This window comes from Vigna unguiculata, chromosome 9 (assembly GCF_037176805.1).
Source record: "Vigna unguiculata cultivar grain cowpea cultivar isolate G323 ecotype 2 chromosome 9, ASM3717680v1, whole genome shotgun sequence".
NCBI lineage: Eukaryota > Viridiplantae > Streptophyta > Magnoliopsida > Fabales > Fabaceae > Vigna > Vigna unguiculata.
The window spans coordinates 35,543,027-35,569,467 of record NC_140800.1 but is presented as its reverse complement, the minus strand read 5'-3'; the positions used below and the strand labels follow the sequence as shown (position 1 = coordinate 35,569,467).

Genomic DNA, 26,441 nt, shown 5'->3' with positions numbered 1-26,441 from the left:
TTTTGTAGATAATTTCCTTTTGTACACAATGTGTTCTTTGCTCTACTTTTTCAGTACCATGATTTTCCTACATGGCAGAAAATAACATAAATCAATTGATATATATTTATAACAGTTTTGACATGAAAAATAAAATTCGAAATGACATACCTATAATTGATTTCTTTTCAAAGAGTTTCAAAAATTTCTTTGTACACAACGTTTTTAGTTGTGTTTGTTACCTTTCCATCTTCATCCAATATAAGTATTTTCAATCCTCTTTTGGTTTTGACTCTAGAAATAGTAACATATAGTTGGCCATGTGTGAATACAGGTTGTGGAAGATAAAGGCCCACTCTAGAAAGTGTTTGTCCTTGACTTTTGTTAATCGTCATTGCAAAGCATAAAGATATCGGAAATTGTCTTCTTTGAAATTTGAAAGGCAATCCTGAATCAGATGACACTAAATCCATTCTTGGTATAAAAATGTTGTCACCAATGTTTTTTCCAGTTATTACAGTTGCACATATTACATTCTTGCCTAAATGGTTGACTTGCAATCTTGTGCCATTGCATAAACCTTTTGCTTGATCAATGTTTCTCAAGAGCATAATTGGAACACCTATTTTCAACTTCAGTTTATGATTTAGTATCCCTGAACATTTGATATCATTTAAAAATTCAGATGTAAACCATTCAGATTGCACTTCATCTTGTTCATCAGATTGGCAAGGTGTATCTGAACTTAAATAAGTCACCTCTTGACCACCAATTAAAGACAACATGAAATCATTTACTTGCTCTACAGAATCATTTGTTGGGCACAAAATTGCTCCATCATCAAAATAATTAGGATTCAACATGTTAACCACAAATTGAGGATAGACAAATTCAACCAATGACAATAAAGGTAAATCTGTGTTTGTAATCAGGATCTGTTTTGGAATTTCAACCATGCACTCACCATTCTCATTTAGATCCATTTTTGCATCTCCAATCTTCAAAATCCAATCAGCAAACTCTTGAATATCATTGGTTGTTTCAGTATTTGATGGAGTACTTAATCTCATGTTCTTGGATAACTTTAGCACTTTACAACAATTCCATAACTCTGAATAGTTGATTGATGATTTTATGATATCAAACCTAGATCCTTTTTTGATAACTGGTAGAATTTGTCTAAAGTCTCCTCCTAACACAACTGCTTTGCCACCAAATGGTTTGTCTTTATTGGCATCATCAACATTTCGCATAATATCTCTTAGTGTTCTATCAAATGCCTCAAAGCACATTCTATTCATCATTGGTGCTTCATCCCAGATAATCAAACTGGTAGCCATAAGAAGTTTTGCCCTAAGACTACCTTGTGCTATGTTGCAAGTTGATTCTTCATTAATTAACAGTGGGATGCAAAAGGTAGAGTGTGTTGTTTTTCCACCAGGAAGTAATAAAGAAGCAATTCCACTTGATGCTACGTTCAAAACAATCATGCCCTTGCTTCTTAGACCAGCCGACAATGTCTTCCACATAAAAGTCTTACCTGTACCACCATAGCCATATAAGAAAAAGAATCCTCCCTTCTTTGAAAGGACTGCTGTCATGATATCCTAATATACATGAATTTGTTCATCATTCAGTGCTTTAAACAAACTGTCATGTTCTTTCGCCATGTCTTGTTTATTATATTGCAGCTCATCAATAATAAATCTATTACTGAATGTATGTACATCTGAAAGATCAAGTTGAGGTAATGAAGGATAATCTTTCAAACTTCTACCATTTGACATTAGCATTTCCTCTATTTCCAGCAGACATAGTTTTTGTAATTCAGTAGTCTCAATTTGAAGACCTGCAAATACATATATATAATAATCATATACATATATATAATATAATAATAAACAACTAAACTTCATACAAAAAATACAGATTATGAATCTGTAAAGTAATATTGTTTATACATTGAGAATACCTGCAATAAGTAAATAATACAATTAAAATATATATGTATAGGAAATTAAAAGAAAAAATATGAAGTACCTGGTAAGTTCATCTCCTTCCTTTTTTGGTAAAAAATTCCATCACATAAGATACTCCAAGTAGAATTCCAAACTATATCTGGTTTAGAAATTGTATTCATGGACAACAAAGTAACAAATAATCTTCTAAGTTGATACCCACAAGCAAATTCACTTGCTTCTTTGATTGCATCAATATATTCTCTGTCATCAGCCAACAATCCCAAAACATAGCAAGCTTCTTGGTATGTTTCATAATACTTTCCATCAATTGTCTTAATGCTTTCATAATCAATACAACCCTTTTGAATGGTCAGTAATATCCTCAAATAATAAAGTTCTCCAGACCCAGGAGGAATATAAGTAAGTCTACCAATGTTGTAGCCTTTCTTCCTTGGTTTCCATTCTTTTTCTTTGGCAAACCACACAAATTTGCTTGGAAATTCTGAATAAGTCAATTGTTTTCCTTCCTCATAAACTTTGTTAGCCTCAAACCAAGCTAGAAACATTGTGTTAGCATTTTCGTATCTGTTGAAGACCACATTAATATCATCATCATCTTTAAACAAAGCTGATTGTTGGCCAGGAAGATGAAAGGTCAATCTCTGAACAGGAGGCCATCTGTGATGGATGTCAAAAGCAAATATTCTCCAAGCAGCTTCACATGGTGATAGATACCTACAGTCGTAATACCTTTTGATCTCATCAATAATAGTTGATTTATCAGACTGTGCAGAGTTGTTGCTTATTTTAAGAGTTGCTCTGTCCGGACCTTTGTTCACATATTTGAACAAATATTTAATTGAATTGGTTTTGTTGCAATACTCTGTATTGACGTGTGCTTGATACCTCATTAGAAGTGGTGGATTGTAAGGAACAACACTTCTATTATCCAGCTTAATTCCATTCTTCTCAACAAATCTACCATTATCAAGTCTTCTATAGCATGGATATCCTTCTTCATCAATTGAAGTCGAAGATGTGAATTTTTTTGGATAAAATTTAGAACATCTTCCTTCCTTCATGCAAGGTGAATTATGTCTTGCAGGTCCGCATGGTCCATGAATCATGTAACTTGAGACAACTTTTTCCAATTTGGGGTACAAATCAGCATTTGGCAATTCAGCTGATATTACTTTATCAATATCAGTTGAATTCTTCAACTTGCTTTCTCCATCCAACCATAAAAGTATATGTGCATGAGGTAAACCTCTTTTTTGGAATTCTACTGTGTACATTCCTGCATATATAAATAAAAAATAAATATACTTTTCAGAATCTAATTTGATATAAATTAATATAATGTATATTTCTTCATATAAAACATACCTGCAGTGCTTTTTCCAAAGAAGTCCTTCTTCTTAAAATCTGTCATCATTTCATCCAGCTTCATCTTGAACACTCTACATACAATATCAGGTCTATCCGAAGCTGATAATCCTTTTTGTAAGACAAATTCTTTTATTTCAGTCCAATTCACATTACATGTTATAGTAATGAACAAATCCGGATATCCAAATTTTTTACAAATTGCCATAGCATCTTGACAATTGTTGAACATGTATCTGGTACCACCAGTGAAAGAAGCAGGCAAGACAATACGTCTTCCAATTAAAGAAGGATCTGTCTCTCCTCTATTAACAGCTTCTTGTAATCCATTAAGAATATCACAGCGAATTAACTTCTGATTCGCTCTGATGAATGACAACCTTTGGGCTTCAACCATTGTATAACAATCGACCAGAAATTGTTGGAACAATCTGCATGCATTCACAATATTTCCTGCTTCTACAGCTCTTTGTTGTATTCTAAAGGCAATAAATTCTCGCAAAGAAATTCTAACTCTTACCCTGGATTTTGTTTTTGAATGAGATTCTCTTATTGGGATATCCTCTTGATAACCATCTTCTCCATATGGAAACATCAGAGGATATTGCAGTGGAATGAAAGCTGTGTGAGTTTCGTGCAGTCTGGTTAATTCACCAGAACATTTTTTGACCACTATATCTCTGCCTACATCCATATTGTCAAAATCACCAACTATAAGTGCAGCTATTTCATCACTTCAAGGTGTATTGTAGACTCTAGGGTCTTTGTTTCTGCCTCGAAATAATCTTAGCGTGAAATCTGATTCCATATGTTGCAGTGACAAATCTCTTACTCTTCTAAAAGATTTCGCAAGAACATTGTGATTGTCAATCATTTGAATCAAATCAGCAACCAATGATTCATCTATAACAGATTCCTTTGTGTTTGAACTAAAAAATAATAAACAGAATACATGTCAACACATGTATTTAAATATTTCATATAATGAAATTATTTAATATATTAACTGACCTGAAGTGCTTGACTCTGTTAGTCATTTCATTTTCGGTATCATATATGTACAGTTGTGCAAACTTTGGCTTTGATCCATGCTCTGGCAATAAACTGCCAATACGGTGATAGTTCTGTCCATTCAGAATAAATTGTGGTGGAGCAGAACCATTGTTCATTGAATTATCAATCTTACCACCAATTGAAGTAAATGAAAACATGCTATTGTATACTCTTATGTTTTGTAAAAATGATCTGCTTCTCTGATCTTCACCATTTAACAAACCTTCAAGAAGATTAGGTGGTCTTTTTAATAGTGGAATTTGGACTTTTCCCTTTTGACAACACAATGAGAATTCAACTCCCTTTGAGGTGTTACATTTTTCTGCTCTTTCTTCATACCAAAGTTGAGCTTTACAGTATTGGCATTCCAAGCAAGGTTCTCCAATATTAATCAATTCTGAACATCATTACAAAACATTAGAATGAAAATGTGAATATTTTAATCTGCAGTTATATACAATTGTGTTGGACATTATGTACCTTGTAACTCTCCTTTGCAATACAATTCGTTTGTAGTTGTAGTACTTGTAGTATGTTCTTCAATATTAGTAAGATGAAAACTAATTAATGATTTTAAAGAAATTTATATTAACATCAATAAGTTTAATATCAGAATTACCATCATCTCTTATAGTTGCTGAATCATCATTTGTTGTGTCTGAATAATTATGTTGTCTTGTTGTTTCATCATCAAGATTGAATCTGTTTTGAAGTGATTGTATGACTTGAAAAGGATATTTGACAACTTTATTCTTAGAAACAGAATGCGACTCATTTACAACCTCTGATCTCCCACCTATGAAAAACAACAGAAAACAATTGTCGTACCTGCATTTCATTGTGAGTATGAATCCAAATGTACTTACCTGCACTGCAATTGTAATTATTTTGTCCATAATTTCTCTGACTGTTATTGTTAAAAGCTGGAGTCATTCAAAAAAATTGATATAAAATCTAAAATTATCATTTAAACAGGTAAATAAGAAATTAAGAATAATGTAGAAATATACCGAAAGGACTATGGTAAGTTATAATAGAAGTTGCAGATTGTGAAGTCATTTGTTGTTCAACTAAAGTACTTAAAAAACTTGAGTATTTGTTGACAGTTACTGCATTGAAACGAAGGTTAGTTTAAAGTGGTACGGAATTAATATTATTCATAAACAATGTTAAAATTAAATATTGGAAGAACTTCACAACTGACCAATTTGTCTGTGAAATATTGAATTCATATTGTGAAGGTTGTTGTTGTTGTTGGCAACATCTGGAAAAGGATTATTGTAGAAGCATTGTTATTAAAGTAATAAACCAAAAGACTTTATTGATTCATTTAACAACATTCTGTAAAGATATAGCTTAGAAACAAAAAAACTTACTAATATCCAACTGTTGTAATGGATTCCTGTCTATATTTTGGTGAACTGATCTTTGCGATACAGTTGGTCTATCTGTGATTAAAACAACAAAGATGTTTGAGTATGCATCTGTGTTGTGAAGTTAAAATCCAAAACATACAGTTACAAATATATATATATAAAAAGAATTCCTGAGATTCCATTACTTTGAGAAGAAGAATGGTTTGCAAATTTAGTTCTCTTTCTTGCATTCTCTTCTTTGTCATCTGCAACATAAAAAAAAATGAAGATAGACAGGAATCATTTCTGTTTTATTGATGAAGAATTATAAAACATAAATGGTTTAAGTCAGATGTTAATGACTTACATGAATGTTGATGAGTTCTTGTATTGAACCTTTGTTGTAGCACCAGTTTCCTTCTGAGCCTTGCATCTTTAGAATCGTTATGCTCCATTACAGTAGAGAAATGTTATGGAATAGTTTCAAAGGTTACAATGTAAGAAGCAAAAATAAAGGTAAGTTGACTCAATGGATGAAAAAGTGTTTTCTGTTTTATTACTATATTGGTGAAAGTCTTTGTTAAACTTTTTTGTGTAGCTTGTACCTCTAATCACAATTGAGGAAACAGAAATATATGTAATTATGATAGGAAGCAGTTGTTTCAGAAGACAAACATTAAAATAGAAGACAAAGATTAAAAATAGAAAGAGCATGCAGTGCTGAGTGTTAATATATCAGAATCATTCACATATATAGCACTTATTTCACAATTGATTTGTTCTTGCAACTAACAAAACATTTCCTTTTTATGTAGGTACAATCAGACTTGTTTTGTATGCAGTACTATATATAGTAAAACAAAGAGGACTTTTTCATAGGAAGTATCTGCAATCTTAACCTCATTATGTGTCAAAATGATAACATACAATGAGTGTATGCACATACTAAAGCAACATACATCCATACATATGATTATAGAGCTGATAACTTTTCATTATTCGTCCAACTATATATCTTTCAATTGGATGATATATATTTCATTTGAATTATAGAACAAAATAATTTTATTTATGAATATCATACCATAACATCTATGACTTTTCATCTTTCACAGTAATTCAGAGAAGCTTCAAAGAGATTTCATTGATAAGAAGGTAGAACTATACATATGCATTGCTGAAAATAAAAAAACTTCTAGGTTGAAAACTACATAAGTTGCAGAAATAAAAACAAAACTATTTATACTAACTGTAAATTAAAAATTACAATATGTTAGCACTTTGACATTCTGATTGCTTTTCATGTGGTCCACTTCAAACACCAAGTCAATAGTTTGATGAAATCCATGAGCAGTACAAAATTCCTTCCAGCCACTTCCAATTTTGCTAGACTTCTTAGGATGATTTCTCAACAGTAGTTTGCACTTCACTGTTTTACGCGGTCCATAAAGAAAAATGTATTTAAATCTTCCTTGACGAAGATAATTGCCAAAATCAGCTGGCAAATCCTAAAACATACATAAAGTATTAATGAAATTAGTATATGGATTAAATTTTGAAAAAAAATTCGAAACATAAATCAAAATATGATACAAACATCCATTTATAAAAAAATATGAAATTAATCTCACCAGATGGCTAGCATTGCATTGATTTGGATTCATAAATATGAAGAAATGCAACTTCGGTCCATTGAAAAGGGGTTGATCTGCCTCAATTCTTTTAAGAAAACGTGCAATAGACAAAGGTTTGCATTTACTGGGAAAAATAGTGATGTGGAAGCAAGAATCACCCACATATCCAAAATAAATAGTGTGAAAATGGTGAAGATCATATATGTGCCTTAATTCAGTCCAGCCTCCAATTAGCATTGGTTTTTGTAAAAGTTGGAAGAATGTAGAATATCATGGAACTGATCTTGCCGTTTAATGTTCATGGTAGAATGGAGATGAATATTTATTTATAGAAAACAAATGACACGTGAAAAGACGGGGCAATTACAAATAGATTCTTCAACAGTAATGTAATTATTACTGCATTGGAAAACGGGAAGAAGATAATAACAGAAAAAAAAATTAAAAAGATATAACGTTATTAAAGATATATTAAATTATTCTATTATGCTACAAATATAAACATATAATATATGTAATATAAACCAATAACAAATTTCCAAAAATGAACTTGTGTAATGTATAATATTAAACGTAAAAATATAATATTTCATTCGTGCTTATTGTATAAAAAAATGTCAATTATAAGTTAGTAATTAACATAAGATAAGTCCCAAAAAATATTCAATGAAAAATGTATATGGCATCCAATTCTGTTGTCACAACTTAAAATCTGTCAACAGATAATTCCATTGCCATATTTATGTTATTTAAGAAAAGTAAATATGATGAAAAATATACATTTATAAATAATGTAATGAGAAAAAAAATAAATATCTTATTTATGAGTTGCACAATTGTAAAGAAAAATTCTTTTTGACAAAAGATATGTTATTTATGACTTTCATTACATGATGCTACAAAATGAAATCAATTTCAGAAAGTTTTGATGTAGCTGGTAGTCATATTTGTTGACAAAAATTGAAAAATGTCAACAATATCTTGTGCACCAGCGTATGAAATAATTTTAAATCTAAATAATGTAACTCAAAAGCGCATAATAATGTTATCATGAAATTGAAAATAGAAGTTGCAGTTCAGATGAAATTAAAGATGAAATTTAACATAGAAGTTGTAGTTCAGATGAATTTAAAGACAAAACGATGCGTAGAAATATTACATTCCCAAAATGAAAGGCATAAAATAAATTGTCTTCAAATAGAATAACTAAAGGTGGATCTCAAATCACTGATTTTTCCTTCTTAATATTTCTTTTTAAAAGCTTCAATGGAACACTGTCTTCTTCGATGGATTCAAGAGATGCAGTCTTCTTTCCAGATTCTCTCTTATGTGAACTGTTAGCATCATCGTTGGTTGGATTATCTTGGATTAGTTCAGGTGATTGGGATCCACACTGAATTGTTTCTTTGGTAAATCGGACTAATAAATCCTACAGTATTAAAAGTAAATTTATTAAAAGAAAATCCACATTCAAAATTGATAACATTATTAAAAGTAATTAAAAAAGCATTCATTTAAAAAACATTTATATAACTTCTATACCTCTGAAATATTAACGGTGGACTCATTCACTAAACGCATTTTTTCCCTGCTAAACTCACCATTCCCAGCATAAACATCCTTCAAATAGGTAGAAATAATGAGATTATAAAAAAGGAAAAGATGACTGCATTATAAAGAGATTATAATGTAACAAATTTGATCGTAAATTACATCTTACCACAGATTTCAACGAAGAATCATTGAATTTCTCAATTATATCATCATCAACACATATTTTCTTCACTCTGAAAGACTGCTCAATTTTGAAATTCTGATCGTTCCTACTTTCCACTTTAAAAAGCAGACTTCTATCAACTAACTCATCAAACTGCTTAGGCAAATTTCCAGAAGAATTCATCTACAAAAAAATAATAATTAAACATTGTGTAATTAAATATATAAGTGGATATATTGAAGAGTATACCTTATCATGAGCGTCTAACATATCAGCACAAGTTTTTTTGAAAAGGGTAGTTGCATCCCTATCAAAGAGGACAAATGTTGTTGAATCGGAAGAGTCAATAACTCGGACCTTAATCCTATATCTGAAAATTGATAAATAAATTTAATGAACCAAAATTGTAATGACAATGTTGTTTTAAATTGACATTAATATTAAAAAACAAATCGTTAACCTTGGAAAGACTTTTATAACATGCTTGTTACACTTCTCACAAAAGAACATCTTGGAATCTGGATAAACAGCTTTGTTGCACACACAAGCAGTATACCACCAGTCATCGTCAACCAAGATATGCTTAATTGTTCCAAACAATACGAAAGTGGTGACCTTTCAATATAAAAAACATTAATCAAGGGATTATTGTCAATAAGAAAAATTGCACAATAATACAAAAATATATTCTAACCTCTTTACAATCTTTTAGACCTTGAATGTTGGTTCTAGGTGTAAGTGTTAAAAAGTCCTCTTCCACAGTATTTTTGGAAGTCTGAGAAAGTTGCGTTAATCCTTGAGAGGGAGATTCATTGTTCTCAAACATTCTGTGCAAAATAAAATATAGTTATACTCATAAAAAATAAATCTATTATTGAATGTAAGTATATCTGAAATATGAAGTTGACGAAATCTTTGTAATTTGCATTACAAAGTAACCAAAATATTGTTAGAAAAATGGATTATAAAGTTCGAATAAACAGAAGAACAATTTTAATATTACCTTGATTTAAGTTCAGATGCTTCCTTGAAGTTAACATTGTACTTAATACGGGTGCAGAACTTACAATTTTGAACTTGAACCTTATCTATATTTAAAAATATAGTGTATGTGAGAGTAACATGGAATAAGAACTACAAACTACTTTGTAAAACTAATAACAAAAATTTACCTTGAAAAGTTTTGACTTTCGCAAATTCTATACTTACAGCAGCATTTTGTACTTCTCCACTTGAAAGAAATACATTCAGTTCATCCACATAAATACCAAACAAAGTACACTCTATTCGATACCTAAAGATTAAAGTTCAATATAATGTCATGTAGTTATTTGAAAAGAAATATAAAAGGAATTTAATATAGTATAGATATACAATACCCATCAGCTTCTATTGCTATGACATTTAATTTTGTTGTCTTTCCATCAACTTGCAATTCTCTTTCAGTCCCCACTCCGACCAGTAATCCCAAAATATCTAAAATGCAATTCATAAATGTTAAATCATATCCTATAACAAAAACTGTTTATTAATCAAAATATTAATAGTATTGGAACTAAAAAGATTTACTTACCAACCAAATAATCAGTATCAAATGCAGTGGTTGTCAATAAAGACAAAGGTGTGTATTGTGGTTTAATATCAGGAACCAAATTAACATTAACCAAAGAAAACTTTGTACCAAACTGGAAATTAATCTTATAAGGGTGGTGTGTTGTTTTGTATATTCCAGAATTCGGAGCAACACTGAAGTTTTGTATAGCATAAACATGGCCTTCAGAAATGTCATTTTGAAATTTGTAAATTAGAGTACGTCTAATTGAAGCATGTATTTTAGAACCCTGAAACAGATAAAAAGAACATATATAAATTGAAGTATAAATATGTTTAGCAGACGACTATTTAATTCATACAAATTTGTAAAGGAAAGTAGGTGTAATGGAAGAATTTGAAGAATAAGATTAATAATAACCTATTTGTCTTGAATAACGAACTCCATGGAAAATGGACACCTCTGTTTACTGAAATCAGGAACAAACCATGAACGAATGACCCTAGCGATAATATTCCAATTTTCCTTCTGGGGGCTTACTTCGCTTATGCTCTGGCTTTGGTTTGGGACTTCACAGAGAGACATGTTGAGCTCACAAGAACAATATTGAAAAATGAAAGGTAAAAAAGTGAGGATTAGAGTGGAGACATATTTATACTTACATAGATAAATAAGGAACTAATAAGACAAAATTGTTATTCATACAACTAAAGTAAAGAAATACCATAAAAAGATTGAAATAATACCTTACTTATCATAATCTATTTTTTATTAGTCAAAGGAGAGTAAAAGAAGTCAAACGATACATCAAGACGTGGATATGGCAATTTTTGAAATGGTAGAAAAAAGCAAAAAGTAGAATATATTCAAATAAGGACTCTTCAAACACGCAGTACCAACGTTTTGACAGAAGTCATGGGAATATATATTGGTGAAACCTGCAAATAACAGCTATTGATGTCAGAAGAAATAAAGTATTCATATTGATTTATTGAAAGGTTTCATAGAAAAGGAAAATTCAGAGAAAAGCATTCTGATGAAAATAAAGCATGAAGCAGATTACCTTTTCGTGAATAAAAAAATTGTTGGCGTGATGGATTAAGCAGTGAACAATTAATTGAAACAGTAATGTGGAAACAATGTAAAACTGCATATACATGCTGGTTTCTTATGCATTCATGAAAGAGGAAATGTAGAAAAAAGTGATATCAAACGATAATGTCTTAGACGAAATTTCAGAATTGCAAATGTCATATCATTTCGTCTGTAAAGCAAGACTACTATATTTGTACATAAAACAAATGAAATGCATACCTGTGGTGACTGGAAACGTTAATGGCTTGTAAGAATATGTGATAGGATGTGAAACGTGTTCTGGATGAAGAAACTGTGTTGGATCTGTACAAAAAGTCAAATAAAAGTGTGGTGCAGAAGCCAAACAATCTTCTAAGAGAAGGAACTTTGTTAGAAACTTCGAGGAGAAGGCACTGGGTTGGATTATTTAAGTTAATAACGTGAAAGAATAAAATAAAAAGAAATATAAACAGTACAATTAAATCTTTTATGAAATGACGGATGCTTACAGCAGAAGAAATCTCGTGGAAGTTGGAAGATAAAGAAACATAATGAAGCAGTGCAATATGTCATATCAATTGACATTGAAATAAAATATTATAAAAGTATTATAAGGGATGTGTATGAAAAATATTCTGGAAAGTGATATATTTAAAGATATATAAAAAAAATATAAAACGCAGAGACATGATATGATTTGTGTCTGACAGATATTAAATGCCACAAATTTACGTATCTGGAAGAAGATATGGAGCAGGTATGACTAAATAACTTAGCAGAAGTTCAAAATACACCTTCTAAAACGTATACATATATATAATATAATAATAAACAACTAAACTTCATACAAAAAATACAGATTATAAATCTGTTAAGTAATATTGTTTATAGATTCTTCATAGCGGATGATAATAATCATTTATATTAAGAAGAACATTGACATCATTGCTTGCTTGTTGAGCGTCTACCTCAAAAAGAATTAAATCTTTTTCCTCCAGTCCATGAACTTCACGAAAACGTTTCCATCCACTTCCTATCTTGACTGATCTAGGTCTAATCAACAACTTGCATTCAACTCGTGCCTTTGGACCGTAAAGAACAATGTGTGAGAACTGAGTGTTGGCAAAATATTGACGTAAGTCTGAATTTAAGCCCTGAAAATAAAAAAGATAAAAAATAATATCAGAAACAAAAAATTTTGTATGTGTCAAGGTTAAACAGAATAAATGAATTTTTCTGTACAGATTGTATTCAATGATGGAAAAAGAAGATAAAAAAATCACCAGAAAGCTTGCTTTGCAGTTGTACTTAGAAAGCCGGAACTCAAAATGAATTAACTTGGACCTTATGAGAGGAGCATTTGTTCGAACATGACTTAGGAATTTATGGACAGTTGCTTCTGAACATTGATCGTAAAAGTGTATTTCAAAAACAGAATTCCCGGTATGCCTTAAATAACATAGTTTGGGTGGTTGAACTTGATAAAACTTTCTTATATCAACCTAGCCATCAGTAATTCGCGGACCATAGGTATTCATGTTGAAGGTAACATGGTGAACATGGCCTTTTTTATCATAAATAGTCCAACATGGACCCAGTTCATTGCCTAATTGAATGACAAACAAACGATTGACGAACGCAAAATCCTTCATAATAAAACCAATATAAAATAAAAAATTAGTAAAGGATGTCGGAGAACAATGATGGTAAATTTTGTATAAGAAGCAAGTTCACAAAAACCTGGTCTTCCATGAAAATAGTAAAGAATCCACCTTTCCATTTTGAGCCAAGAATGGATTGTTCACCAAGGATGCATTGCTTAGTGGTCATCTGTAAAATTGGAAAAATAGGTTTGTTTTTGGAAAAAAAAATTAAACAGACTCTAACAGTGTAAAACAAATTGTTGAACATGATGAAAATAACATAACCTAATATAAATAATGAACAAAACCTAATATAAAAACGACTGCTTAAAAAAATCAGAGAAAGATGAAGAAAAAAAATTTAAAAAAACACTGCTTATAGAAAGGTGTGGTTAGAAAAATGATACGAAGATGAAGATCAAAACCGATTATAAAAAATTCTGCTTATAAAAACATGCATAGAATACGGCGATAAAGAAATATGGCGAGAAGATATAGGAGATGAAGAGAAGTAGAGTTGATAAAAGGGTTTAACAGTCATACCTTTCTGTAATGAATAAGAACTTCTTGAAATGGAAGAGGATGGGTTGTTGTCGCAGTGTAATGGTGTTAAGGTGAAGCAGAGAAGATAAGTTGATATTTGTTGATCTCTGAAATGTTAATTACTTTCATCCTGCAAAAAAGATTAATGAAACAAAAATATACCAGACAGTGGAAGAGTCTGGAGAATTAGATAAGTATGACGTGGCAAAAGACACTGCAATCATCATTTTCGTGAGACGTGAAAAACATAATGAGAAAAACGTTTCAAATATCTAAACGTCTCTTGGAAAAAGAAATGGTAATTAATTTAATCGGCTGAATGATTTCAAATAATGAATGAGTGTTGCAGATGATCGAGGAGTTCAATCATCATTACCTCGAGCAGTGGAGTAATTAATGCGGGGAAACCTGATAGACAGGGTTATTTGAAATTAATAAAAAGTCTTATTTATTGTAATATTAAATAAATTTAACAATACTAATTAAAAATCACCATATTTTGATGTTTTCTCAGCAAATATATAATGAGTAATATTTAATGTCTTCTAATGACGTGTATGATTAAAATTATAATTGTAAAAGACATTAATTATTATTTTGTTAAAACTATTGAATTAAATGTAATAGTTTTTTTTTTATAAAAATATATTAGTGATTAATGTATTTGATAAAAATCTAGAAAAGTCGTAAACATGAAAAAAAAAACTTCATACAGAGAAAATGTATAAAAGCAAACACATAGAGTAATATATGTTAAAAGTGCATACAAAATATAATTCACCTTAAAATCTTCTTATATATTGATATATATATATATATATATATATATATATATATATATATATATATATATATATATATATATATATATATATATATATATATATATATATATATATATATATATATATATATATATATATATATATATATATATATATAAGAAGATTAACAAAAATAATATACAAAATGTTATAACTTAAAACCAGATTAATGGATAAAACACTTTGATATGGTTGGTTGTTGTGTGTCTTTCAACTTCAAAAAAAACTTCACGATGATCATCTGCAGAAAGTTGATGAAGATTACAAAAACTTTTCCAGCCAGTTCCAATCTTAACAGAATTACGTCTTATGATCAATTTACATTCGACTTGTCCCCGTGGTCCGTGTAGAACAATAGATCTAAGACCACTGATTTTAAAATAAGTGGCAAATTCTTTTTTCAAATACTGCAACAAAAAGGAATAAATATTTTACTTATTAAGAATCCATGTAAATAAATAATCCAAGAAAAATAAAACTAACCAAGTGGCTGGATCGACAGTAGTATGGTGATAGTTGAACTTCAAAATGCTTTAAGTTTGAAGTATGTAGAGGACGACGAATAGAAAGATGGTTGAAGAAGTTGGCTTTCAATGCTGAGTCGCAAACACGTTTAGAGACGTGTAGTTGGAAGGACGAATTTCCAAAATATTTGAAGACAACCAATTTGTCAGACTCATGTGCATAAAAAGAGATTAAATCATTCCAGCCTTGGGTGATCATTGGAGTGTGAATATTCATGTTGTACGTAACATTATGAACATTGCTGTCGTAATCAACAATGGTCCACTGTGAGCCAAGGTCCTTCATATTACGTATTATGAAGAGTCGGTCGACGTGTCCAAAATCCTTCAAAGATAAGGAAGTTTAGAATAAAGAAATACAAACCAAAAATAAAAAGGAATGTGAAGGAATAAAAAAAACCTGGTCTTTCAAAAACATAGTGACGAAACCGCCAAGCATTTTGCCAGAAAGTGTGGCTTCTGGTGTGCGCACAGTTTCCATTGTTTGAGAAAATAGTGGGTATGAAGAATAATTTGAAGAGAAGATAATGGTCACACAAAAGAAATAAGATTTGTCAGTATGTAGACGCCAATATATAGAAAGAGAAAACGAAAGGTCATTACTGTTGCAAATATATAGAAAGAGAAAAGGATAAGTCATTCCTTTTGGTAGGGTCTGTACGTACAGGTGAAGCGTGCATCATAATTGATTCAATTAATTGTGAATATAAAAGTGAAAAAAAAGGACGACTTAAAAGATAATAGGGTTGAAATAAAAAAATAAATTAATAATGTGGATTAAAAATTTAAGCTTAGTGAACTGTAAATTTGGCCTAGATTAAAATATCTCAAAATATTAGAAATGTGGTGAAAAAATGGAAAGTGACAATCAGAAGAGAATACACAGAGTTGTTAAAAATTTAAAGAAGTAGTCGAAAAAAATTAAAAATGATAACAAATAACGACATTAACAAAACTCACATGCATGTGTTGGTAGTCTGGCGATCAAACCTTTAAACAAAAGAAAAATGATGAACATAAGAATCGTTATTTTGCGCTTTAAAAAAGATGTTTGTGTTTTAATGTTTATTTGAAGAATTAAAAAAAATCAAACTTAAGATGAAGCCAGAAATAAAATACAACTGAGAACAAAAAAGAAAGAAACATACCTTGGCTTCAAAAAGACAAAAAAAAATATATCGAGAAAAGAACAGCAGAAGAACAGAAGAATATGATTTGCAGAAAGCTCAGAAAAATAGATCAAGAATCGCCATAATCGATTCTTTGGTGGTTAAAAAAGATGTCTGTGGTTGTACTCTTCATTTCAAACATTTATATACCTGAAAAATAAGATGAACAAAAGAAACCATAAGATGTTTGGAAAAAACATAAAGAACCATACCAGTTCGGTTGAGAAAACAAAACAAATGAAAGGTTTGGACAAAAACAAAAAAATCATACGTCCATATAACATGAATGTGTTTGTAGTCTTCAGTTGAACACACACCCCTTCAAGGAAGATGATGAATAGAAGAAGCATCTCCAGAATCGGTTTTTTGCTGGTTAAAAAAGATGTTTGTGGTTGTACTCTTCATTTCAACCATTTATATACCTGAAAAATAAGATCAAGCAAAGAAACCATCAGATCTTTGGAAAAAACATAAAGAAAAATACCAGTTAGGTTCAGAAACAAAAAAATAAAGAGATCCACAACAAAAAGGTACAGATGAACGACAAATCTCATATTCATGACTTTTTAAGTTTTATTATGAAGCTTGTAAACAAAATAAACATGATGAACAGAAGAAGATGAACGCTTGAAATGTAATAAAAATAGAAAAAGCAACTCCAGAATCGGTTTTTGTCTGCTTAAAAAAGATGTTTAGGGTTGTACTCTTCATTTCAACCATTTATATACCTGAAAAATAAGATGAACAAAAGAAACCATCAGATCTTTGGAAAAAACATAAAGAAAAATACCAGTTAGCGTGAGAAAACAAATAAAAATAGACATCCACAACAAAAATGGATAGATCAACGGCAAATCTCAGATGCATGTCTTTTTAAGCGTCAGTTGAACCCTGTAAACAAAACAAACATGATGAAGAGAAGAAGATAAAAAGATGAAATGTAAGAAAAAGAGAAAAAGCATCTCCACAATCGGTTTTTTGCTGGTTAAAAAAGATGTTTGGGGTTGTACTCTTCATTTCAACCATTTATATACCTGAAAAATAAGATGAAGAAAAGAAACCATCAGATCTTTGGAAAAAACATAAAGAGAAATACCAGTTAGCTTGACCAAAAAACAAAAAATAGACATCCACAACAAAAATGGATACATCAACGGCAAATCTCAGATGCATGTCTTTTTAAGCGTCAGTTGAACCTTGTAAAGAAAAAAATATGATAATGATGAACAGAAATCGATGATCAAAACACAGCTCAGAAACCATCTCCATAGTCTTTTTTTTGCGAGAGAAAAACAAATGATGAAAAGAAGAAGATGAAAACATGATCCATGCCGAGAAACAGAGACAGAGAAAGAGAGAGAAAGAAGAAAGAAGGCGCTGCCAGAGAGAATGAGAAAGATAGAGAGAGAAGAGAGAAGGCGGTTCGCAGAGAGAATGAGCAAGAGAGAGAAAGCATTGAGACGGAGGAAGCTGAGAAGACTCCGGAAGAGAGAAAAAAAACTTGTAATTTAAACTTCAGATTTTCAGACGTTTTTCAATTTTTTTTTAATACTTGAAAACGCCGAGAGAGTGACACATCAGCTATTTTACTTTTTGTAGATAAAAATTTAAATCATGAAGTAGATCAAATATATTATTATATTGAAAAAATTTCCTTTCCCAATTGTATATAGTATTAGATTTTATGTTTAAATGTTGTGTACTATGGATAGACTTTTTAGCTAATTCATCAGGATTCTGTGGGGGGTTGGTGAATGGTTTCTCAGGTTATATTGGCTTTATAATTATTACTTAAGTGGAAACTGTGGTTGGGATGAAATGTAGCGTGGAATATGAGAGGTTTTTTCTATAAAAGTTATCAGTTATCACTAATATTTAATTAATTTATTGGCTAGAATTTTGTTGGAGTTGATGAATGTTTCTCAAGTTATATTGGTTTTACTTTACAATTAACGTGAAATTATGTCATGTTCTTGAAGATGGAGTTTGTCAGAGTTGTTTGATGGTTTACCTGCCTCTAGATTGTTAGAGGGTTGTTCATGAAAATCTAAGTTCTCTCTCCCTTTGTATACGGTTTCTAGTACGGCTGTTGGTGGTGAATTTTTACTAATATTGCAAGTTAGTGCAGTTAAGTAGCATCGATTACCAATTAAAGGGTGTTATTAACATGCATCACAGGAAAATTTCTTATTAGTGACGAAGTTAGGAGATAAAATCAATTTACCTATTAATTTATAAATTAAAAATTATTGATAACTAAAATAGTTTTAAATTGATTAAAATATTGAATTGGTAAATAACATTAATTACCAATGTTCTAACTATCAAAAAATTAATTTTTAAATTCTTCTTACATAATATTTAAAGACAGTAATCTCCACAATGTTATTTCCAAGCAAATTTAAAGAGATCACTCCCTTCTTTGCCAACCAACACCCATGCTAGTACATACTTATAACACTTTTACATGACAATGCCTAACAACTACCAATTTATAAGGATAAACAACAATCACTTCACTGGCATTTCTATGTTATTACAATTAATGCATACTATAAACTGTCTTAAGACATCAATACCCAATAATCTTGTAGCATCATAGGTCATCGACATTTAGTCAGACTGAGTTTGCAATATTTTCCATTGTTGTTTGACTAGTTGAAGTAGTTAATCACTTGATATTTAGTCATTCTTAATATAAAAATATTGATCATTAATGCAAACTGATAATTAAAATTGTTGCACATAAAATTTTTATTATTCAAGTTTAGACTTCATGATAAAATATTATATTTGTTGCAAGCGATGCGATGTGAATGTTATAGTTAAAACTAAAAATATATTATTTGGTGATTTTATCTTGAAATTAAATTATAAAACTCAATTCGAGTGTTTTTATCACATATATAATTAGTGGGATTTGGTCACTTGTCAAACCGTAACAATTGATAATGATCTTAAATTTTATTCAGAATTGTTCAACACCTTCTGTTAGGAGAGAATAGCATAGCAAGGCATTGGATTGTAACAGGGACTCCTCAATGGAATGGCATAGCAGAGAGATTCAATATGAGTACTCTAAAAAAAGTGCAATGCATGCTATTAAGTGTTAGAAAATAGATGTCGACATCACTTGATAAAGAATCCTAAAAGAATTTGATCACGACATCACTTGATAATCTTTGGTTGTATCGCTTGTGCTCACAAAGAGACAAGGAAAACTGGATGCACAAGTTGTCGAGTGCATGTTTCTGAACTATGCAGAAAGTGTGAAGGTAAAACAGCTTTTGGACCTTTCCGTTTTCCAAGATACAAAAGATCTTGTTGTTTTCTTGTATACCTTTGTTACGTTTCAGCTTGGGACTAGCCTATTTTTTGAGCCACAAGAATAAAATAGCACACCGGTGCACTACACATGGCTTGTTATATAGTGGGGTGTACATGAATTGGTGCTTAGACAATTAGTAGTTATACACACAAATAGGAGCTCTGTTATTGGTGGAGTGTACATGAAGTAGATTTTTCTCTAGACAAATTTTCTCTGTACTTTGTCAAAAGATGAGGTGCTTGGTTACTTTTAAAGCATCGTGATGGAGATGATCTTGATTATGTGTCCACTTTCTAGATGGGGGCTTTAAGCCTTTTTAAGCACGGTTTTTTCTTTGTGCTTTTAATATGCAGATACGCTAGCATCACTATTTGTATACACCACTTCCTTTCTGGTATCAGACACGAATAGATGTATTATCACATACACAGAGGAAATAAATGCGGGGCATAGATGACTTCAACTTGATCAAATAACAAGGATTTAATTGGATATTTACATATGTTATGTTTTTATCCCAAACATCATAAAGTACAGATTTTCTATTGTTTTGTTTTGTATTGTTTTTTTGTTAAGCATTAAAAATACACTATATTGATATTTTAAATATTTTTTAATATATTTTAAAACGTAAAATTACACTGCTACATATTTATTCTTTAGTAACATTTAAAAAATGTTACTGCATTGTAAAAAATGTTACAAATATAATTTAGTAATATTATACCACATGTTACGTATACCCTATGTTACTAATAAATATTAGTGATATCTTTACATATTAATTGAGACATTTATAAAAATGTCACTAGATACTTTTAGTAACATTTATTTAATAAAAATGTAACATTATAAAAAATGTTACTAAATTCTTTTAGTTATAATTTTTTTATAAATGAGTGACATTATAAAAATGTTACTAAAAATCATTGGTAACACTTTTTTGAAATAAAGAGACATTTTAAAATTGTTACTAAAAAAATTTAGTGATAATTTTTTTTAAAGTAATATTATAAAAATGTCACTAATATAAATAGTCACACCAACATTTCTTTTGACCAATTGATCTCTTGTAGTCTTAAAAAAATTTGATTTTAATTTTTACAGATCAATTCTTTTTATAGTCACACCTATCTTTCAAACATTTATAACAAGCTCTTTCTATCGGTAAGATTAATTACGTTTTTAATTTGTAAAATTAAAATTTGTCCTTTTTCTAAATTAATTCTTATGTGTATAAAGAGGCAAATATCATCTTCTATCGGAAAAAATCTTTTACTATATTTCAATATAATAGATAAACAAGAATTAAGAGCAGGTGAAAGAAGTGTTCAAATTTTGTGAGTTTTAAGATTCTCAACATTATCATGTTCTGCATTAAAAATAAAAGTAAATACATCAAAGAATATACCTCAACTGAAACATGGAAAATCTCAAGTTTAAAATATGATCTCAATAACCATCAACATAAATTGAACTGTCCTTCTCTTCTTCTATTACTAGTGCATGGATTTTTATTTTGACAGTTCAGAATTTCTTGGAAATATGGTACTGAATTAGCTTTAATTTTCAGTCTTATTCTTCATCATCTTCCTAATTCAGAATCTTTTGATGCTGAACTTCCTACTATCATAACCTGTTAAAGACTTAAAATCAGTGGGCACTGAAAGCAAGAGAATTTTGCAGAGAGCACTGAAATCAGTTTTCAATAACTTTTATTATGAACACGGTCTCATTCATGCATGATGCATGCAAAATGAAAGCCATGGTTGGTATCACAGTATCATCATATATACGAATATATGATCATATTTTGAAGAGAATTGGTGATATTGGTTTAATAAATAATAATTAGTGGAACAGTTTAAGATATTCAAGTGATAATTCCTTCTAAAGTGTTCATGCAAGTGGATGGTATAATCATTTTAATTTCTTTCGAAGGTTTGGCTGCTCTGCCTACTCAACAGAAACTGTGATAAGTACTAATGGCCTACTAGGGTTAATGTGCACCCTTGTAACAATATACTTCTGTTTACACATTATATATGCACCAGAGAACTTTGATGGATATGAAAGAAAAAATCATATTAATTTGAAAGCTTCACACACAAAATAAACAAGTAAAGCAATTTCAGTTATTGCAATTAATATTATTATTTATCCACTAGTTTAATTACTAAAAGTGGGGAATATATTTCAATGAGATAATAAAAGTAATGACAAAAAGACAAGGTTGGCGAGGAAGAGTTGGTTCATTTTTATCCAACACTGTAATTTGTTTCTTCCTATTTCAGATCTAGTAGCTATTTGTAAAAAACAGAATCATGTGACAATTTATTTTATCCAATATAAAACATTCACACCTTATTCAAGCCACTTCTTCAGCTCATTTGCATGTAACATTGTATATGCATCATTTAGCAACTGTATATAAAGATAATTAAAATTGATAAATTGGTATAACAAATACATAAATGTTTTTAATCAAACTATTACTATCATTTACTAAAAGACTTAGAGAAAACTTACACTTGTGAGATTTCTCTTGTTTTAATTTTTTCAAGTCAGTCCCGTCAAAATGAATTTTAGGTTTCCTATTTCTTTTCCTTGAACAACACTACTTAAATAAAGTTCATTAACAAACAATCAATATAACAACAAAAATGGAAACAAAAACTACTTATACAGATGGAGGGATGTTAATCCTGAAACTGGTTTGAGCATTTTTCCATTGCTCAGAAGCTAGGAATGATGGGCAGTGGCTATGTATGGATTGCAACAATTACTTTTGGCATGATGTTCAAGAGGATAATAAGAACATCTTATGGCATGATATTCAAGAATGTTAACAACACTAAAGTTATGAAGAAGAAGAAGAACCTTTCCTTTAATGTACTCAAATGTAATTTTCTTTTGAGTTTAGTTGCTGCATTGAAATAAGACTCTAATTCCTGATTCAAATATCATAAATAAGAAGCTCAATTAATATTAAATTTCTTAAGGATGAATAAAAGGCTTGGACTTACTTTATTTGTCAGAGTTCCATGCCTTAACAGCTTTTTTCTTAATCTATTTTTTAAATGAAATGTTAAATAATAAGTGATTCAAATAATTAAGCTTTATCAATGTATTGAACTTTACATACCCTTTCAAAATTGTCTAAATCAACTTTTGTTTCTTTATAGTTGTTTGCAAATTCTTGCCTGTAATAGTGATCATTTATAAGTCAATAAACCAAAAGAATAAAATTATAAGCTTATTGTAAGAGAACTAGATCTTACAAGAAAAGCTCAAAGGCATTGGATGGATGTTTGAGAAATAACTAACCAATGTGGGGGAGTGTTGGAGTTTGACTACGTCTTGATGCAATTTCTTCCAACTCATCAAAGATTGCAACCATAGAACCACTTGGAAATGACACTTTAACATTCTTGGCCAGCAAGGATGGTTTTTCTTTCTCACCACTGGCCATAAATCTACTTGACTTTGAAATTCATTCACAGCTATGGCATTATGTCCATACATCAAAGGTGAGCATATTCAGCTCATCAACTTGCAAGCATAACATTTTAATGTACTATATTAATGCAATGTATAGTCAAGCATGTAAATAAATCATGTTTAACATTTTTGTTTCCCTTAAAAGTTTCGTGCTTCAGCCTTAAAAACAGTGCTAAATAATAACATGTTCTACAAGCTTACAAGCATCCTAACTTTAACAATATAATCATTAACAAAGTTTCAATATAGAAGTGCCTCTGCAAAATACATTGAATATATCTTTACAGTTTTATCCATACTCTTCTCTGATATTTTGGCACATTGGTTCAATTAGACAATTTATTCTATAGTATGGACATTCAATTTTACAAACCAGAGAAACAAATACGAAAAGAAAAAGATCATGAACATTTTACGAAAATGAAGTTATTGAATTGAATTAAATTTTCTTTAACATCACACAAAAAGAGTACCAATTTTTGTTTACTTGGAGTTCCTATCATTCTTACTATTTACTAAAATGAAGGTGAAATATGTTTGTCACTATTAAGGCATGGCATGCAGAGAAAAAGAGAACACTAGATATATTCTAATATTAACTTAAATAACAGTAAAATTCAAAGTTATTAAACCAAACTACTTCCATTAATTCCAAAATTTCCACACACAACCTGATATAAAAAAAAAAAAACATTTGAGAAACGAGTTTGGTTAACTAAAAGTACAACAAATTAAGTAGGAGCGATCAGTGAATTATGGAGGCACAGTGGAAGAACAACACAACAAAATCCAGCAGAAAATCCAAATTCAAGATTGTATGTAAAAACATAAGCAATGAAATCAGAAAAGTGGTAATGTAAACTGCAGAAATGCAGTTTATGAAATGGAGCTTCTATTATAGTATTAATATTTTCAAAATAAATATGCATAAGAGGCGATGCAAACTTTGTTGTTTGTAGATTAGTTGCCAAGTGGTTTGTGTAGAGATTGATCATGAAGTGAGGACATTGGGATCTCCTTAGATCATAGAGAATGATCACCCTACTCAAGAAATGAGTAACACAAGCTACGCAACATTCATTGATATTAGAAAGTGTTTAAGATAATCTTAGGAGTTGATGTGTTTCTATTTACTTAATATCTTTTTATTTAAATTTATTTGTAGGCTTTGTTCGCTTCTGCAGATTTAGTACGCAGACAGATTTAAGAGCGAAGATTTGCAAAGATCAAGTTTGTTTGTTTGCAAGGATGTGTAAGCGAGTGTGAGAGATGATATGCGGGATCAGGATCTTACCAAAATAAAGAGATTTGCAAAGACGAATTGATATTTTATTATAATGTCCTATCCCACACCATATTCTCGGTTATCTTTACATATATTCATCTCATGTGATTAAATAATAGTAATAATATAATATAATAATAATGTTAAATAATAAAAAATAATAATAATATTTAATAATAGTAAAAATAATAATATTAAATAAAAATAATATGTTAATTTTAACTATGAGGGTAAAATAGTAATTTTATATTTTAATCTATTAAAATATTATTTTTATTTATCCTATCATTCACAAACTTTCATAAACTTTTCACCTTCAAATCCACTCTCTTTACCTTCAAATCTCTTAAAAGAAACAACTAAAATTCATTCACTCAAATTCATCCAAATCTACTCAAATATATCCATTCACTCTCCCTCAAATTCATCCTCTCAAACAAACACACCCTTAATGAAATTTTCAATTTTAAAAATATCCTTCACATAAAAATAGTTTTAATTATTATTTATATTTAAAAAATTAAGATTGAAATATTGTAAATATTTAATATTTGTCCTATTTTGTTTTATATATAAAGTATATCAATAAAATAAAGGTTAAATTACTCTTTTGGTCCTTCTATTTGTCAAGTAATATCAGTTTGGTCCTCAAATTTTCTTTTGTCTCAATTTGGTCCTCATTTTCTTAAAAATGATTAAATTTAGTCTTTAGCGTTAGTTTGACTAGAAGATGTTAAAGTCAAAGTCATGTGTCAATTTCTGGTTTTTTTTTTGAATTTTTTTGAATTTTTTTTTTGAATTTTTTTATTTTTTACACGTGTCACTTCACAGTTGTACTACGTGTCAAAATAATTTAATTTGGTACCTTTATTTATTTTTAATTTCAATTTAGTCATAATTTTTGTAAAAATGAAACAATGTTGTTCCTCCTTAAATTGACACTCAACTTTACTTTTTTATAAATCTTATGGTGATATTCTTACTAAAATTAACGTTTTTATTAAATATTTATAGAAATATTTTAAATTAACTTTAAATTTTGTACAAAACATTAAATGTTGGTTTTGTTTTAAACTTGAAATTTAGTTCCAAAACTTATGTGTGACAAGTTATTTGATTTTTAATTTTCACTAAGTTTGTATAATATGATACACTTGATGTCTTTATATATGATGAAAAATTGTTAATTGTTGAAATTAATTATTGGGTTTAACTTTGTTTAATAATAAAACTAAAAAAAAGTCTTGCTTAAAAATAATTCTACATATATTTAATAAAAATGTCATCATAAGATTTATACAAAAACTAAATTGAGTGTCTATTTAAGGAGGGACAATATAGCTTCATTTAATTGGACTAAATTGAAACTAAAAACAAATATAGGGACTAAATTGTATCATTTTGACACGTGGCAAAATTATGGAATGACACATGTAAAAATAAATAAAAAATTAAAAATATTCACAAAAAATTAGAAATTGACATGTGACGTTGACTTTAACATCGTTTGGTCAAAATTAACGACAATAACGAAATTGAATCATTTTTTAAGAAAATGAGGACCAAATTGAAACAAAAAAAAAAAACTTGAAGATCAAACTGATATTACTTGACAAATAAAATGACCAAAAGAGTAATTTAACCTAAAATAAAACAACAAACATGTAACATATATATATATATATATATATATATATATATATATATATATATATATATATCTAAAATTTATTTTCATAACCCTTGAAAATCTCAACTGTAACATTAAAGTCATTGTTCTTCTGGAACTTCTAGAATGGAAGGAAAATTCTTACGAGTCATTATTTCATTCTTTGATGGTGAAATTTATCTTGGAGAGTAAGAATACAAACTCATCTAAATGGCTAAATTTATAGGAAGTCCACCATGGCACA

At 29.6% G+C, this 26,441-nt stretch overlaps 1 protein-coding gene, 2 long non-coding RNA genes and 1 pseudogene across 3 annotated transcripts; all 4 read right to left on the bottom strand.

Moving 5' to 3' along the window:
- Nucleotides 1-167: 167 nt before the first annotated feature.
- Nucleotides 168-6,189, bottom strand: LOC114163671 (uncharacterized; annotated as a pseudogene).
- Nucleotides 6,190-8,587: 2,398 nt separating this feature from the next.
- On the bottom strand, nucleotides 8,588-11,222 carry LOC146883945 (replication protein A 70 kDa DNA-binding subunit B-like). The gene is made up of 11 exons (XM_085666791.1): nucleotides 11,076-11,222; nucleotides 10,659-10,926; nucleotides 10,465-10,561; nucleotides 10,258-10,379; nucleotides 10,089-10,173; nucleotides 9,780-9,912; nucleotides 9,546-9,700; nucleotides 9,335-9,455; nucleotides 9,089-9,268; nucleotides 8,911-8,988; nucleotides 8,588-8,797 (listed from the first exon to the last, which is right to left on the bottom strand). The coding sequence occupies exons 1-11, from the start codon at nucleotides 11,220-11,222 to the stop codon at nucleotides 8,588-8,590; spliced, it is 1,596 nt and encodes a 531-aa protein (XP_085522917.1).
- A 3,677-nt stretch (nucleotides 11,223-14,899) lies between these two features.
- Nucleotides 14,900-16,235, bottom strand: LOC146883944 (uncharacterized). Its single transcript, XR_014984396.1, has 3 exons — nucleotides 15,646-16,235; nucleotides 15,205-15,570; nucleotides 14,900-15,128 (listed from the first exon to the last, which is right to left on the bottom strand). It is a non-coding gene; the product is annotated as an uncharacterized LOC146883944 (long non-coding RNA).
- A 6,206-nt stretch (nucleotides 16,236-22,441) lies between these two features.
- Nucleotides 22,442-23,060, bottom strand: LOC114164676 (uncharacterized). The gene is made up of 3 exons (XR_003599581.2): nucleotides 23,024-23,060; nucleotides 22,888-22,945; nucleotides 22,442-22,693 (listed from the first exon to the last, which is right to left on the bottom strand). It is a non-coding gene; the product is annotated as an uncharacterized LOC114164676 (long non-coding RNA).
- Nucleotides 23,061-26,441: the final 3,381 nt, after the last annotated feature.

Excerpts from the sequence above, each read along its gene's own strand:
- LOC146883945 (XM_085666791.1), bottom strand. The coding sequence starts at position 11,222 with ATGTCTCTCTGTGAAGTCCCAAACCAAAGCCAGAGCATAAGCGAAGTA. Across the intron at positions 10,927-11,075 it reads GTCCATTTTCCATGGAGTTC|GGTTCTAAAATACATGCTTC; the intron begins GTTATTCAAGAC and ends TATCTGTTTCAG. Across the intron at positions 10,174-10,257 it reads GAAAGTCAAAACTTTTCAAG|ATAAGGTTCAAGTTCAAAAT; the intron begins GTAAATTTTTGT and ends TTTTAAATATAG.